This window comes from Argentina anserina, chromosome 7, assembly GCF_933775445.1.
Source record: "Argentina anserina chromosome 7, drPotAnse1.1, whole genome shotgun sequence".
NCBI classification, from domain to species: Eukaryota; Viridiplantae; Streptophyta; class Magnoliopsida; order Rosales; family Rosaceae; genus Argentina; species Argentina anserina.
This window is the reverse complement of record NC_065878.1, coordinates 17,179,589-17,195,589: the sequence shown is the minus strand read 5'-3', so window position 1 is coordinate 17,195,589 and position 16,001 is coordinate 17,179,589. Positions and strand designations below refer to the sequence as shown.

The window sequence follows — 16,001 nt, the reverse complement described above, 5'->3', positions numbered from 1 at the left end:
CTAGCTGATTATAACAAATAATATTTCAGGATATGTATACGTGCATGTATATGTATACACACAAATCATTATATTCTCTACTTGTAATGAAACGGACATATATATTTACTAATTAATTATCTGCTATTTCCTACCGTGAAAAGCCTCAACGTACTTAACAAAGAATTAAGCCGAAACAGGGAGATGTATGATGCATACATACTGTATATATATGAAAAAGTTTTGGTAAGTAGAAGAAAGATCCATATGAATTGACAATATATATTGCAGGATTAAAATCGTACAGAATATATATATATATATATATATATATATATATATATATATATATATATATATATATATATATATATAGGAGTAATATTCCGGCATGGGGGCATATATTACCTTATTTAGTTAGTGAGGATTATTGTGCGATCAATCAATCTATGAAATTCAGATGCGTATGGATTAACATGCCATGATCGGTTCTGGAGATTTGTAGCTAGTTCTTTCTTTTCCTCTCACCTCTTTTCCGTTTTTCCGGTAATCTATGTTCATATTTTGTTCTTTTAAAAAAAAAAAAGTTCATATTTTGGGTAAAACACTCATAGCATCAGGTTCTGAGACTTTTTTTTTTCCAAAATTATTCCGGGTCCATTAACTCCACTTCTTTTTTTCTCTCCTTTTCTTTTCTTCTCGATCAAGGAACAAACTTGTCCCCTCGCGTAAGTTTATTAAGAAATCTCAAAGATACAAAATAGGGTTTAGGGTAGAAGGGACCAAGCCGACTGTGTAACACTCTAGATCGTTCCTGATAGAAATATGAACAAAGCATACAAACCAGCAAGATGGAACAAATTTAGTAGCATACATAGAAACGTTACAAGAAAGAACTAGTGCCCAACCCAAAGGACAATTACGCAAACCCACAGGCTTGGCAGCAATATCGTCCAAAAGCCGAAACCAAAAACTAATCGAGGTAGGGAGCTCAACATGGGAGCCCGCACGTGGGCGCACAAGGCCAGCAGACAATTGTTAGGAGCCGTCCCCCATGGCATACAGTAGAAAAATGGTATTGAAGTATAATTTTGAGAAGCATTATTTCAGTAAATCACTCGAAACTAAATTCAATGGAGATTTAGAAGTGTCATTCAACATAAAGCGGAGCTGTATTGTACTCCTAGATTATGATCCAATTCCTCTTAAAAATCGATAAAACTGATTTACAATCATTAACCACCACAAAGATTTACATTGGCTTTCAGATCTTTATAATCAAACTAGGAAGTGAGGTTTCATTCCTGCACAATGGGACACATACACAAAATATAACTACACATCAACAAATCATAGACCGAAAGATTGCCCTCATCAGGTATAGTACCACAAAAAAATCTTTCCACGACTTCCACAAAATTTGCTTTTGCAACTGCCTATGCTGATTCTGCCGTTTTGAGAAATAACAGCAAACACTTTGCATGTTTGTTGGCCCCTTTTTCCAAGACCAATCTTGATGAACAAACAACAAATCCAAAATCTTGAATAGGAAATACTAACGAGATAAAATCTCCGAGACACGATCTTTTGCATCTGCTGGAATCTCCCTACCTTGTACCTGGACCTTTATGAGATTTGCATACCTGTCAGGGAATCAAACATGTTATTAAGCAGCTACAAAAACTACTTTAACTGTAATATATACAGATAATATAGATGTATTGACTAACTCAGCAGCTGTAAACAAGTGCTCATGCTCCGAGATGAAGGCAAGTAAGGCCTGCAGAAAGGTAAATATATTATTAATAATCTCTGTAGGAAATACGGAACTTGCAGATGATACAAGGAGTAATTAAATTTTAAATGACTCACCTCAAACGGCATGTTCAGAAGCTCATAATACCTTCGGACATGATCAAGTCTCTGTTGTACACCTTCACTGCTGATTGCTGGAATAGCAGCCAGTGCCTGCGAAGCCAATGACAATAATTGAAAGGTGTAATCGTTGCTGAAGTTAAAACTACTCAGAATACCTGATCTTAAACTCTTTCAAAACTATGGGATAAGAATTTATGGACTATCCAAATGCCCATTAGGTTCATAATTGGTCTAGTGGCATCATAGTTCAAGTCAAGGACGATCACTTGTTGATAATAATAAATACAAATAAATAAAATAAGCCAACTAGGTCCATGTCATTCCTCTAGAGGATACCAAATGCCATCAAGACCAGCCAGAGCTTAGGGTGAATGCAGACAAAAAGTCAGGACTTGTTAATAGCTGGTGCTGATTTTTTAACCAATAATGTTTTGGACCCTTTTCTTACAGTAAAGAAGTGCATTACTATTGGGCATTGTCAACTTTGGGAAAAAAAACAACATGCAGTTCATTACATCTTTTGTGATGTCTAAGGTCAATTACTCAATTAGTCTTACATCGTTCTAAAAAGTCTTGTTTTTAACTTTTAAGATGAGAGCTAATTGTTGAGAGTAAAGGTCTGGCATAGAGACATAGAGCTAGCATAAGCAAATATCTTTAGCAACCAGGAAAGCACCAAGTGTATCAGATGATAACTTACCTGTTCTAGTGCAATTGAATTCCGACATATCTGCTGAACCCCAAAAAGATTAATGCATTTCATATCAGCCAAAGCCTGTTAAGATTGCATATATAACATAAGTGATCAACAGAATAAACTAAATGCTACAATATAAATCACTCAAAATACAGTATATACACTGGAAACTAGCTTAGAGAACTGCATAAATGACCAAACATAAAATTAATTCACAAAGTACAAACCCTGATGGAGGTATTTGCTGCAACACTACAAATCCCACCAAATATGTAATTCCGCTTTGGCGACGAAATAAAGGGTGCCATCTCCTCATCCCTACGCGTTATCTATGGATAGAGAAAGAGACAATATGTAAGGACTTGAAAACATGTGGCCCTCACAACAAGTGGTCATGTTTTCTTTTACAAGCAGCATACATTAGACTTTTGTATTTGAGAGAGAGAGAGAGAGAGAGAGAGAGAGAGAGAGAGAGAGTTCAGTCTATTACAAAGAAGAAGAAAAAACAGTTTCCGGGTCTAAAGTCAACAACCTGGCCAAAATTTTATTACTGTTGTAGATCACAAGTTGAACAGAGAGATTCTCACCAAGTGCGAGTTAACATGTGGATTCAAAAGCAAGTTTTCTGAATATTAATCTTTGGATGAGCAAGTCTATAATTTAACTGAAACCATTGGAAATGAAAAATAATAATCTTTGGATGAGCAAGTTTTCTGAACATTACTACCACAACTGGAGATGGCCTTAATTCAGTATGCACAATATCATCAATGCACAAAAAAGTAATTTTCACTAAGCATCCAAGATAAATACAATTTATTAGTAAGTTGATATCTCATTTGTCAAATACTGGAATGAATGTACTAACCTGTGCGGTCAGTGAAATAATGAAGTCATCTGGCTCTTCAGCATCCTGGTCTTCCATATATTCCCTGTTTGTCATTTCCTGTTTACATCACAACTTCAAGTCAGACAATTTTATAATCAATCTCAAACCACACAACTTTAAAACTACATTCCACATACCTGCATATGGAAATTCGTCTCCAATTGCATCTCAACACGTAAGACCTTAAGGCAGTCAATTGCCAATTTTCTATACTCATCTGCAAAAGATGCCAGATCCCTAGCAGGAACACTACTTGTTCGTCTGTGAAGCTTCTTGCCACCACCGTCAACTTGATTTGGAGCATTAAATGTTGTCTCTCCGAGCCTATAAAATGCACAACAATTATGTACCATTTGATGCAATCATAAATTGCAAGCGAAGTGATATGAAACATATGCCGATAAATAGATATGAATTCCCAATTTGATACCAAAAACAAATTCATCAGATAATTGAGCTTCTGAAAATGTAATGTACAGGAAATTATGGTCAAATTACCTATTCATTGATATATATGATATAGAAAAAAATTACTGGGATAGAGAAGAATTACAAAGACAGCACTTCCTACATTAACTAGTCTGAAAGAAGCAGAGAAGATGGTGATCCACCAAACTTAACTATTTAGAGAAAAATATAGCTACTTTTGAACTAAATGTTTTTTTAAATAATACCATCATTATTGCTAAGATCTGAAAAAACATATATGTTGTGATCTGCAACTAGTTAGTGGTGACAAAACTTAAGCAGGAAAAAAAATTGCTATTTGAAATTAAGAATGGATATATTGATCAGCAGATTGGGTGATTTAGCACACCAATCTTTGTTCTTCTTCTTCTTCTTCTTCTTCTTCTTCTTCTTCTTCTTCTTCTTCTTCTTCTTCTTCTTATTATTATTATATTTAATTTTATAAGACCATACCCAAAGACGTAATTTGAGGCATACTTTTGTGAACCTCGGTTACTTTAATGCTAAGACCTCTGGGCAAGAAGGGGTGAAAGCTTCTGTAGACAGTTTGTTTTATCAATAAGGAGTTAAGGACAAAGTAAGTTTTTGAAAATACATTTCTATTGTGTAGGGAAGAAAGACAATATCGAACAATTCCATTAGCACTCATTGAAAAAAACTAGTTCATTAGCATACTGATCAAGAAGTAGCCACATGATCCCTCCCATGATACTTGATGCTGGATTCCAACAAAATAGCAAACATGTGTTGGGACCGAATAATATCATTTGCACAATTACCCAATCCACGTCTTATGCACCAAGTAATTGCCACATTATCAAAAGCCCCCATAATAGGATTTTGATACGTCTTGCTTACACTAACAAGTTTCATGCTAACCCAAAATCAATTTAAAATTATTTCAGGATGGCAATCAGAAGAGAGAACTTACCTTTCAATAGACTCTGCAACATACTCCAATGAATCACTGAGCGAAGCCAGCAATATAAGCTTGTTGTCATCATGAATCAGATTATCCTTTGAAACGGTTAAAATTTTGCGTCAATTTATAATCTTAATTTGAAGAAATGATCACTAGTTTATTAGCATGCTTACGAATAACAAGTAACAACGCATGCAGACAGATTAAGTCCGAATTATTCAAGTAAGAAAAGGAGAGAACATGAAATCAGTTAAGTAAAAAATTACCTGCTTAATAGGCCGCAAATTCAACAATAACTCGCTTAATTCTAGTTCAATCTCGTAATTTTCAGCATCCGTAGCATGGGTCTCCACGTTTGACTGCCCAAATGCATTTGGTAAATATGCACTCGCAGGATCAAGTCGCATCAATTGTTCGATATCATGTCTGCCAATGAGCATGTAACTCTGCTTCTCCAGAACAGCCTGAAGAAATACCAAGAATGTGAATTATATTATTAAGGGGAGAACTTTCATCGTTCTGATGTGCCATATCAATGGTTAGCAGTATTTGTCCGGAGCACTAGTTACATAATAAAATAGCAAGAATTCATAACTGATAGAATGCAAATATATATTCATTAGTTTTGACAGCTTTATATTAGGGTATGATTGGCAATAGAGTTAATACATTGTTTTGATCAAATTTGTGAGAAATGAATCGATTTTTACTTTTTTAGGCAGCTCCTAGCTCATGGAGCCAAAAGATAGCAATGGGCTACACAGCTGGAACTACCTATTCAGAAGAACACTGAGATTATAAGATTTACACAAACCCTAAGTTACAATTAGAAACCCTTAACAACAATTGCATAAATATAGCTATAAAAATGATGATGGTGTTTAAAGGGTTTTCTTGCCTCCATGTAGGAGGTCCGGCATCTTTCATAGGTTCGCTCCAGAAAAGTTTGAACATACTTCGCAAGATCACCAGCAAATTTAGGCATAGCTTGCGCCCAACCAAGCACCTAGAGAGAATGAGTTGAGCAATAGGTTAAGAAATCATCCAGATTACAGCAAACAAATCAAGCTTAAGTCTCCTGGAAGTTGATTGACAACTAGACTATAAAAATCAGGAGAAGCAAACATTGGAACTCGCCTCTTTTGCTAGAAAGTCTATTGCCAGAAGTCCCTGTAAAACAGGCCGACCCTTCTCAATTGAAGGAGTATAAGATGCAGCTGCATGAGCTCTCGGTCGGAATGCAGCTGGACCTATAAAAATACTAGAAAAATCAGAATTTGTTGTGAAGATCACTAAGGGAGCCTGAGGACAATATCAATTGCTTCCAAAAAACTTTTAGTTATACCAATTACACTAATAGTCCACTAGCTGTTCTATTATGATGCAGATGTTTTTGTTTTTTGGGGTAATGCGTGTATATCTTTAAGTATTGTATGCACATATTCCAACAGAGTCCTTATAGAGCAATATAATAAAAATATAAAAAATTGCATTCTGATGCAAGTTAATGGAAGAAACAATTCATTCCAGAGTAATTAGTTATGGAACTTGCTTGATATAGCTTGCTGTACGCCTTTTCTGTAGTCTACGAACATCGTTGGTAAGAAATGGTCCTTCAAAAAATTCTCCACAAAAGCCAGCAACCCATCATTACTGCATGTCCAGAAGTTGGCATTACAACTTTTTCAATAAAGCAAACAGATCAGAGAAATTGCAAGATCCAAATCCGTGACTAGGTTATAGAGTGAAGATGACTAAGAAGGTGAAATATTTCTGCTGTGGACATGTATCAATCAAACAGATAACATAACTTTGGCATAGGAAATTATATAATGTAACACTGTATGATCAAATTACGTTATCGAATTCCATGAGTTTTGTTTGTTTATATTATTTTCTACTGGATTTCTAGAATTAATTATATCCAAACAGCTCATAATTCTGACCAAGGAAAAATTTATGTCATACATGTTTTTGGTTCTGTGTTTAAACATTCAATATAAATCTTCTGCTTGTATCTAAACGTCTGATATAGAAAAGTAGGGAACCAAAATTTTTTACTCATTTTCTTTATCCAAAGTACAATTCCACCCAAAATATTACAGGTTGGTGGGTTTAATAAGTTTATTTTTTTATGGATGTACACAGGTAAATGTCAATATATAAGCTGGTGAAGTGGTGATTATTAGAATGGTAAGATAATCAAGATAAAAGCTTAACTTGCTTGTCTATTTTACATTTATAACTTCTCCCCGCAAGCGGCAATATCTGATAAGGGAAAGAATTATGTCTCTGAATGCAAATAAGGGATAAGTTAATAGCACCAATACTGTTGCATGTTAACATGATGTGATACGTATAAGAGAACAATATGGTTTTGAGGCTGACCTTAGCTGGGAATATTTTTTTGGAAGCATAGAAGTGACCTTATCTGTAAACTGTTTAGAACATAAAGTCAGAACAAGACACCAGAGAGATGTAAATCAGAGTACAATATATGATTAAGAGCATATTATAAACTGTGGGCCAATGTAAAAGGAACAAGTCTAAACCTGAATAACAGGCCGATATACAGATGCTGCTAGATATATGCCTTGCTCAGGCAAGACAGCTGCTGACCCATAACCTTCTTGAAGTACATTTGGGCCCTTTCTACTCCAGCCTTGACGAATAAGATCAACCCCTGTAGAGTAAAGATGAAAGCCACCATAAAATACTAATATAATCATGAGAAATTTAAAACAGCAAATCTCAAAAAATGAATTCTAAGACCTGAAAGTCTTCACTTGTAAAACCACCATTTTACAGAGAACAGCTAATAAAGTATACAAATATAATAAAAAGGTTGCAGAAACAACAAGGTCAATAAGGTTTAAGGATGTGGTATTCAACTTTCTTAATCTGTCAAGGCTGATCTTTTAGTGGTAAATATGTAAAGTATATATAACCACTGTTAGTGTGGGAGTGTCTGAAAAAAAAAGGTACTGTAAGGGTAAACTCTCTCTACCTTGGTTGGGAACGGAAATAGTAGCATCTGTGAAGCGAAAAGCAAAGGTAAGACCCTCCTCTGAACTGTCTCTGTAACCCATCATCATGAAAAAACACAACAAATTAGCCACAGAAACAAATAGAAAAGCAATAATGCTCAAGAGTAAGAAAAGTGAGCTAAAAGTGAAAAATGATATACCAGTTGGCAGAAATTAAAACACATGAATTATTTGCCATTTTTAGTCACTAAACAGTCTGTAGCATATGTTTCAGGTAGCAACCCAAGGATTGGTTAAGAAATGATGAAAATCCAGATAAAAGGGTGTCCGCTAAGCATCTGAAATTAGAGATGTTGAAATCACAAATGATTAAACAGTAGTCACCACGATTACCAAAATACTCGACCACCTCTTTAATGTGGCTATAACTAACCTACATAGCAGCTTGACAACTCCACCATAAACATTTAACAAATAACACCCTGATATCACACGTGTTACGAGGGTAATACCATTTAGACCTAAAATGTGCTAAGGTCACCAAAGGCTAAATCACACGTAAGCAGAAAAGAAGATCCCCACACCATGCTCCTCCACTCCCAAAACGGTACTTTCATCAAAAGAATTTGGTGGTCTAATAACATGAATTTTGAGAACTAAAACTAATCCGGCTAGAATCAACGTTCCAAAGCCCAAAACCACATCACTGGGTATCACTTTAGCGATTCACCAAACATGTTTACCAGACTCTTCCGCAGCAACCAATAATGTCAAAACAAAGTTCGGCCCTGAACAGATGTTACTTCTCAGGTTCAATCAATTCGTTCCTAGGGTTCACTGTCCCTTCATCTCTACATATTTTCTTGTGTTAAATTCCATTAAAAAAAATACTGGAAAGAATGACGACATCTAAATTTCAGAGATTCCCATGCAATATTTTAAGGTATGTTGTAAGGTAACATGGAAGCAGATGCAGTTTACTTGCCTCTTATCTTTGGAAGGGGCCTTGCTCGCAAATCTAGCTGTTTGTACAGCAGCATCTGCAGATGCAGCTTCAGGAGTTGCTCGCAGAATCTCACAAATAAGTTGCTGGCATTCACTCTTAAGCACAGGTGCAAGAAACAAAATGAAATTACAAGATATGAAACAAATCTTAAAGCAAACATGATGCAGGATTCATTTTACAAGACTCATAAGATAAATCATCTGCCATTTTATCATGAGAAATTATAGAACATCCATTACCTGTAATACTGTCAATGAAAAACCAATACTGTAGCCTCCAGTAATTTGAGATGAGTCCGACTCAGGATTAATGTTTATGTCGGTTGGCATCGATTTTGGTGTATTCATGTCTGCTTGTTGAGATGACTTTGATTCCAAAAGCTCCCCAACGAAAACATGGTTCTCTGAACAATCATACAAATGAGTTCAGTTTCAATGTCAAACACAAATTTAAACTTAAGAATAAAAATAGATACATCTTAGTGATTAAAAAGGAATCACCAAATATCCGAACAACAGCATCCAAGATAGAATTTAGAAGGTCCCTTGCCACAGCCTGTGCTTTCCCTGCAGGTGCCATCACAGCTGAGACAGGGCTCGCTGCCAATAGAGTTCCAGCGAGTGAAATCCCATTCTGACGTTTCTGTTTTGGCAATTGATAACTCTCTAACTGCCCCTTCATGGAATGTAAACCAGATGCAGCTGTTCTGGCAGCTTGACCGATGCCAGACCTTGATGAATTAACTAGTTCGGCATGAGATTTAATTTTGGAAGTGATAATATCATGAAGTGTAGGTCGCAGTCTTTGGCTGTATTTGGGAGAATATCAAAGAAGCTGGTGAGTCGTGATGAACATAGAGATCGGTTAAAGAACCACCAGAATTTAAGCCATATAAGAAAAATATGTCGGTCAGATTCGAACCATATCATAGCGCCAGCAGCTGCAACTTTCCTAAGCATGCATAGGCACTCAACCATAGTATGCAAATACTTGACATGAAGTGGCGCATCACTTTTCTTGATTGTTTCCTAAAACAAAGCATAAAGCCAAAAAATTCAGTAAAGAAGAGAACAACATCGCAAAAAAAAATTTGAAATGAAATAACAGTTGCTCTTACCAGAAATTCATCCGGAGTGGAATACTGGAGCCATGTTGGCATTTGATGAGGAACAACTTTGACATCACCATTTGCCTTGGCTGATGATGAATGCCCATCTAAGGTAGCTTCATCATGCAATTCCAGATTGCCCTCCTCGTCAGGACCATCAATAGATGAACTGAATTGGTCAAGCGTTCAGAAGTTTAAACTAATTAATAGAATAGAAGTAAAATTAATAACATTTTAGATCCACAATCTTCTACAAATAAATGTAATTCAGCAATGTAAGGTTGATTATTATTGACTATCAGTGGATTGCATACTCGCAGATGAATATAGATTATCATGAAACACCTATCTACAAACAACTCCCTGCGTATAATATTCAGAAAACATACCAATTAATTCTAATGAAACTTTTTTTAAATTCCAAATACTAGTTAGAACAGGGATTAAGCAGCTATGACTATATTAGAAGTAATTCTCTCTCCAATTTAATCATCTGGGAAACACATCAGTTATAACTTCATCACTTCACATATCAGACCAACGGTTAATCCAGATGAACATAAGACTTGTCTTATACACCCCCAGGAGGCTTTTACTTTTGAAAAAGAAATTAACTTTATAGAAAAATGCAGCTGCAGAACATGATGTTTAGCATAATATGATACTTCAATAGAAGCTATAGGTTAAGAAAAAATGGCTCCACAATTTAAAGACTAGTATTACTTTTAAATGCAGATCAATTGATGAATAAAACATCTAGGAAAAATTCCCGGAATATAATAGCAAGCTTTAACCAGGTAAAGATAACTATCTGATCTTACCTTTCATCTACAGAACCAGCCCTATATGTTCCATCACCTTGAATACCAAACTGATTATCACCCTTTAACTGCCTGGTTCTTCGAGACAGGGATTGTGAATTACTCATTGAAAATACAACGGCTGTGGTGGTTGGTACCTCATCTTCCCTTTCATGCAAGCTCAATGCAGCAGAGCTACAAACAAGAATCAGTGAGAGGATAATCAATAGTTTTAAGGATGTAACACTCAGTGACTGAAAAGATAGACAGATCTAGCAAGTTTTTGCAAATTATCCCAATGCCCCCCCCCCCCCCCAACAAAAGAGAAAGATTTCAGTCTCAAAATCACCATAAATTATTAGTCAATTAGAATGAACAAGAAAGGTGGAGAACAAGTTTTTAGTTTCCTATCACACTTCTCCTCCCCTGATTTTTGGTATTATTTGGATTAATCAACTGACTGCTCTATTTCATTCCATAGTTTTTGACATTTAGCCAAATTGAAATTTGCCTCCTCCCTCCCTCCCTAAGAGAAAAATTTCAGTCTCAAAATCACCATAAACCATTTCAGTCACCATTCTTGTTCATTTCCATATTACAATCAAACAGGGTCCTACTCGATTCTAAGGATTTGTGTGATTAATTTTCCCCTATTTTTGGTAAACCAAGAAAGACCGATGATAAACTTAAGGAATTCAAAAACTAGCATGCAACCAACAGCATCAACTATTATACACAGTACACCCAACATGAATTGGTACAAAAATGGGTATTCAGTAGATTTTCAAGAACTGCCGAATATCAGTCACCAAAGGGACCTCCCAAATCCCAACCACTACTTAAGTATGCATATAAATTAAACAGGTTTAAAGTAAAATAATTTTTTTTTAAATCTATATTTGAAAGGTGCTATTGCCAATTGATGTTAAAATACAAGAAAGTAGACAATAAAGAAAAATAAAGGATAGGCAACTACCTATATTCCCCCTTGTTATAAAGATGAGCATGTAAATCCTCTAGCACTTTATAAAACAAAACTCCTCTCAACTTTGTTAACTCAGAGCGAACATCTTGAAGGGCACCAACCTGCGTCAGCAATCATAATTATCAATTTGAACTAATCACAAAAAAAATATATTATTTGAATAAAGTCAATAAACTGACCAATGCAAAACTGCCTCAAGGAAAAATGTATGGAAGAAAAAGATACAGGCTTAAAGACTCATAAGTCCGATATCAGTTCAATATTTATTCATCAAAATAGTACTTATTTTCGGGATTTCAGTGCAGAGAATCTCGGAACCATAGGAGAGAAAGAGAAAATTACTGTGATATTGGATAACAAAGAGGTCAAACTGGACATGTGACCAATCTAGATTGTTTTTACTGTATCAGAATCTATGAATTTGAGGTATACATACTAGAAAGAGACATCTCACAGAAACACCATAAGAAAAAGAAAATTTTTATGTGATAAGATTGCTAAAGGAAAAGGTTGACAAACCTACCGTCTGAAGCCCCTCACGTTCAAGCATTAACATTGACTGAACATGAAATTGAACTGCGGCATAATACTGCTTTTCGGAAATGAACTTCTCTATACGAGCTGGAACCTGAACCACAATTTGAAAATAAAATAATAGATTTTTTAGAATCTTTTGCAAGATGATGCAGTTGGGACAAGTATTTCTATGAGTTATAAGGTCAAAGACCGATTCAGCTGTAGATATGCATCAAACCATATGTATGTATAGAACTTGTTTATTGAGGATTTAGTAGCACGGACCAAAGACAAAAAACAGGATGAGACTAACCTTAGATAATCCCTCGATTTGATCTAATAGGGAGATTATGTGGCGCAATGTAACCGACCGGTACCATAACTGGTGCAGTTGTTTATTGCGGGAACTAAGACGCCTTTTTGCCTCACCCAAATCAACCTTTAAGACGCCAATATGTTCGGTAGATTCGCTGAACAACCGCAAGATCTGGAAGGAATAGAATAGCAAAGGAGAAAGTAGCATTTATTTTCTTCACCCAACAGAAAAAGAAGTCTTTTGACAATTAAACATAAAAGCAGAACAGCCAGATACACATGAAATTAAGGGACAAGCAAATCAAAAAATCATCCAAGAAAGACATAACTTCCTCAGCAATCAAAGAGAAAAGTTTCTCCACATCAGAATATATCAACGCCCTTAGGGAAGACTAGATTCAAGCCTTGTCCCTAAGAAATCCAATAGATCTCCATCCTAAAAGCCGAAAATCAAATTATATATCAGACCAAGCACCTAACACATGTAATAAGCAGAACACCTAAACCACCACCACCCTCCATTGACCATGAGCGTAGGCAACCTAAGACCTTTACTGTTTTTAAGACCCTGAGGGTAGGCAAACCTAAGATCATTACTATATTGAAGAACCTCATTAGTATTAACATGCCACTCTCCCAAGAGAACAAGTTAAGAAGAAAATGTACCTTTAGAGGTACTTGAGCTTATAAGTAACTGTCCCTAGTAGAAATAACCACAACAGCTTCATTACAAAGGTCATCATTTCTGGATACATAATTGCCACCATTAAACCACTTATGAATCCTCAGAGCATAACCAAAGGAAAAACATAACTTCAACCCAAGGCCTCCACTCCCTCCAGTCTCACCAAAAGATCTTTCTTTCCACTATCCACACCTTCTAACAGGAATCATACATAGGCTACTAAATCCTCTTTGCAAATAGGTAAATAAAACAAGTAGTAATAACAAATAGCAGTGGGAAAACATCATTTAACAAAGCCCCTCATCCCTCGCCAAAAGCACTACTTCTCAAAAGTCCAACATCTTTCAATTTCTCAACCACTGTCCAAGAAACCAGAAAAGTACCCCAAGTATATCACATCATCGTGAACATAAATGAAACCATATCCTCCCTAGTCAAAATCGCTATTTTGCAAAACTTTAACATTCTTTCGATTTCTTAATCCATGCACAAGACACTAGTATTGAGTTTCCCTACAGGCAGCACAAGTATTTTATAATCATCATGTAAATAGGAAGACTGAGACACAACCAATCCAATGACGCAATTCTTAAAACTAGAGGTTATAATTTACAAGGTAGTTGAAAGTATCATCCATACATTACTTGCTTACTATAATGACTTTTGTCTGGTTTCTTTATGTGTATGTGTGCCTTCAATTTATATATATATATATATATATATATATATATATAAAGCCTCCAAAAAATTCTTATATCTAAGAAGTATTATTAGTTAGCACACCCAAGTTAAAGATGAACAAACAGCAGATGTATTCCAGTAATTACACCAGAACCGTTCAAATTTTTATCAGCATGAGTATTAGAAAGGCTGGAAATTGCACAAAGACTACACAAGAGATGAACAGACACATTACATTACATATATATTTATCAAGAACGAAAATAAGAAACCTGAGAATAATTTTGAATTGCTTTGTTGAAGCCGCTGTGATAATTGTGTACAACTTCATCCACAACCTCCTCAACAACATCACTTTGCTGTTTCAGAAACTCGACTTCACCTTCCCGGTCTTTGGATGTCAGAATATGAACAACATGAGGTAATGAATCAAAACGAGCCGCAGCCCAGCTCTCATCTATTCTTGAAATTTCTTCCCTAAGATGCTGAAGTTACCATAACATCACCAGGAAAAATATCAGAAGTTATATATAAATTACAGTATACATACCACAGTGTTAAATTTAAAACAGTATAGTATCCTAATGGGGTCTTCATCTAGATAGTGAACCGTACTACAGTACAAATTTACTCTTTAGAGTATTTTAACTTCACAAGATTATGATAGATCAGTTTGACAAACGCATAAGGCAGATGCCAAACTTTCCTGTACATCGTAAAAGGTCACAGGCACATTGTTTTGTGATATCTTATATGGCACGAGAATGCAACATCCCTAATTTCGATAGATAGTTAATTCACACATGAAAAGGGAGTTCATATGTAACAAAAAGTTAGCCACTAACAGGTGTGAAGAAATAAAAATAAAAACAAAGAACCCACTTCCTTGTCAGAAGACACAGGCAATCCATCAAAAAGTCCCATATTGAGCTTTCACCTCAGCAGATGCGGTGCAACTCAACTCATTCTGACAAATCCTTAGTCCCGAACGAGGATAGAGTACGTAGTTTCCTCAATTAGTACACCAATATCTATTCGTCCGGAAGTAATCCTACAGAAAAAATTCCATGGGTTCAGAAGACATCACTCAAATCAAAAACCAAATTATCTCGAAAACAGCATGTGGCAACTCCGCAGACCACTAGACAGCAAGTAATGTACTACTCAAACATTCTAAAACACCCTATTTCGCTTCCGATGATAAAGAACCTATACACGAAAAATTGAACTCTACGTATGCTACTCCGTGTTTTCGAGTTTAAATGAAATGCACATCAATAAGACTCACACTATCGAAGAACAAATCAACAAAAGCAATGCTAGCTTTCTGAGCTGAACTTTAAGCCTCTTCTAAGAAACACAGCCAAAAATGTCACTCCTAATTTCCTCTCTATTCTTAATGGAGCAACTAAGCCGAGCATTATCGAGCTCCCCCGCAACTACTTCAGACCTTTCCGATGTCAATTGATCTTCTTAAGCAATCACATACAATAATAACAGAGCAAATAGGAAACGAGGTACCTCCAGATCCAGTAGAGAGACAGAGACGGAAGCACACCGGAGCTGAAGCAATTCCGAGAGGCCTGAGCTTCCATCAACCGCAACGGAGAAACGGAATCAGCATCATCATGATCGGAGAGAGAGAGAGAGAGAGAGAGAGAGAGAGTGAGATTGATATGCGAAATTGAAGAGTGAAGAATTGGAGGAAGAGATTGAGGATTTTACCTGGCGGAGAGGACTAGAAGAATCTGGAGGAGTTTGAAGACTGAAGATGTGGAACTGGGAAGAGGAGAATTGGAGGTTGGGATTTTTGAAGTTGGAGCGGGTCGGGTTCGGAGCTTAGCTGTGGATCGGATAGTCGGAAGCTTGGAGAGGGTGGAAGCGCGTGACTATGGGATCTGAAAATGATACGAAGAAAGAAATAGCCAGGTTGAAAGCCTTTTTTGTATTTTAATAAATATTTATTAAGCAAACGGGTCGGACAAATGGATCTCATACGGGCTATAGGTACATTTTCGTAGTTTTTACTTTTTAGTTTTTACTAATGCCCAAATGTACCTCACCGGTGGTTCTGCTGGAGGGTTA

General features: G+C 36.0%; 1 protein-coding gene across 1 annotated transcript; it reads right to left on the bottom strand.

Annotated features, from left to right (window-relative positions):
• Positions 1-1,132: 1,132 nt before the first annotated feature.
• Positions 1,133-15,783, bottom strand: LOC126803992 (exocyst complex component SEC8). Its single transcript, XM_050531731.1, has 28 exons — positions 15,642-15,783; positions 15,438-15,499; positions 14,799-14,967; positions 14,189-14,401; positions 12,549-12,722; positions 12,243-12,347; positions 11,711-11,820; positions 10,756-10,929; positions 9,944-10,103; positions 9,748-9,854; positions 9,327-9,634; positions 9,066-9,229; positions 8,806-8,921; positions 7,841-7,911; positions 7,386-7,516; positions 7,222-7,271; positions 6,386-6,486; positions 5,971-6,083; positions 5,732-5,839; positions 5,100-5,297; positions 4,843-4,928; positions 3,581-3,767; positions 3,423-3,500; positions 2,782-2,883; positions 2,558-2,632; positions 1,852-1,947; positions 1,710-1,759; positions 1,133-1,622 (listed from the first exon to the last, which is right to left on the bottom strand). The coding sequence occupies exons 3-28, from the start codon at positions 14,838-14,840 to the stop codon at positions 1,535-1,537; spliced, it is 3,207 nt and encodes a 1,068-aa protein (XP_050387688.1). The 5' UTR covers positions 14,841-14,967; positions 15,438-15,499; positions 15,642-15,783; the 3' UTR covers positions 1,133-1,534.
• Positions 15,784-16,001: the final 218 nt, after the last annotated feature.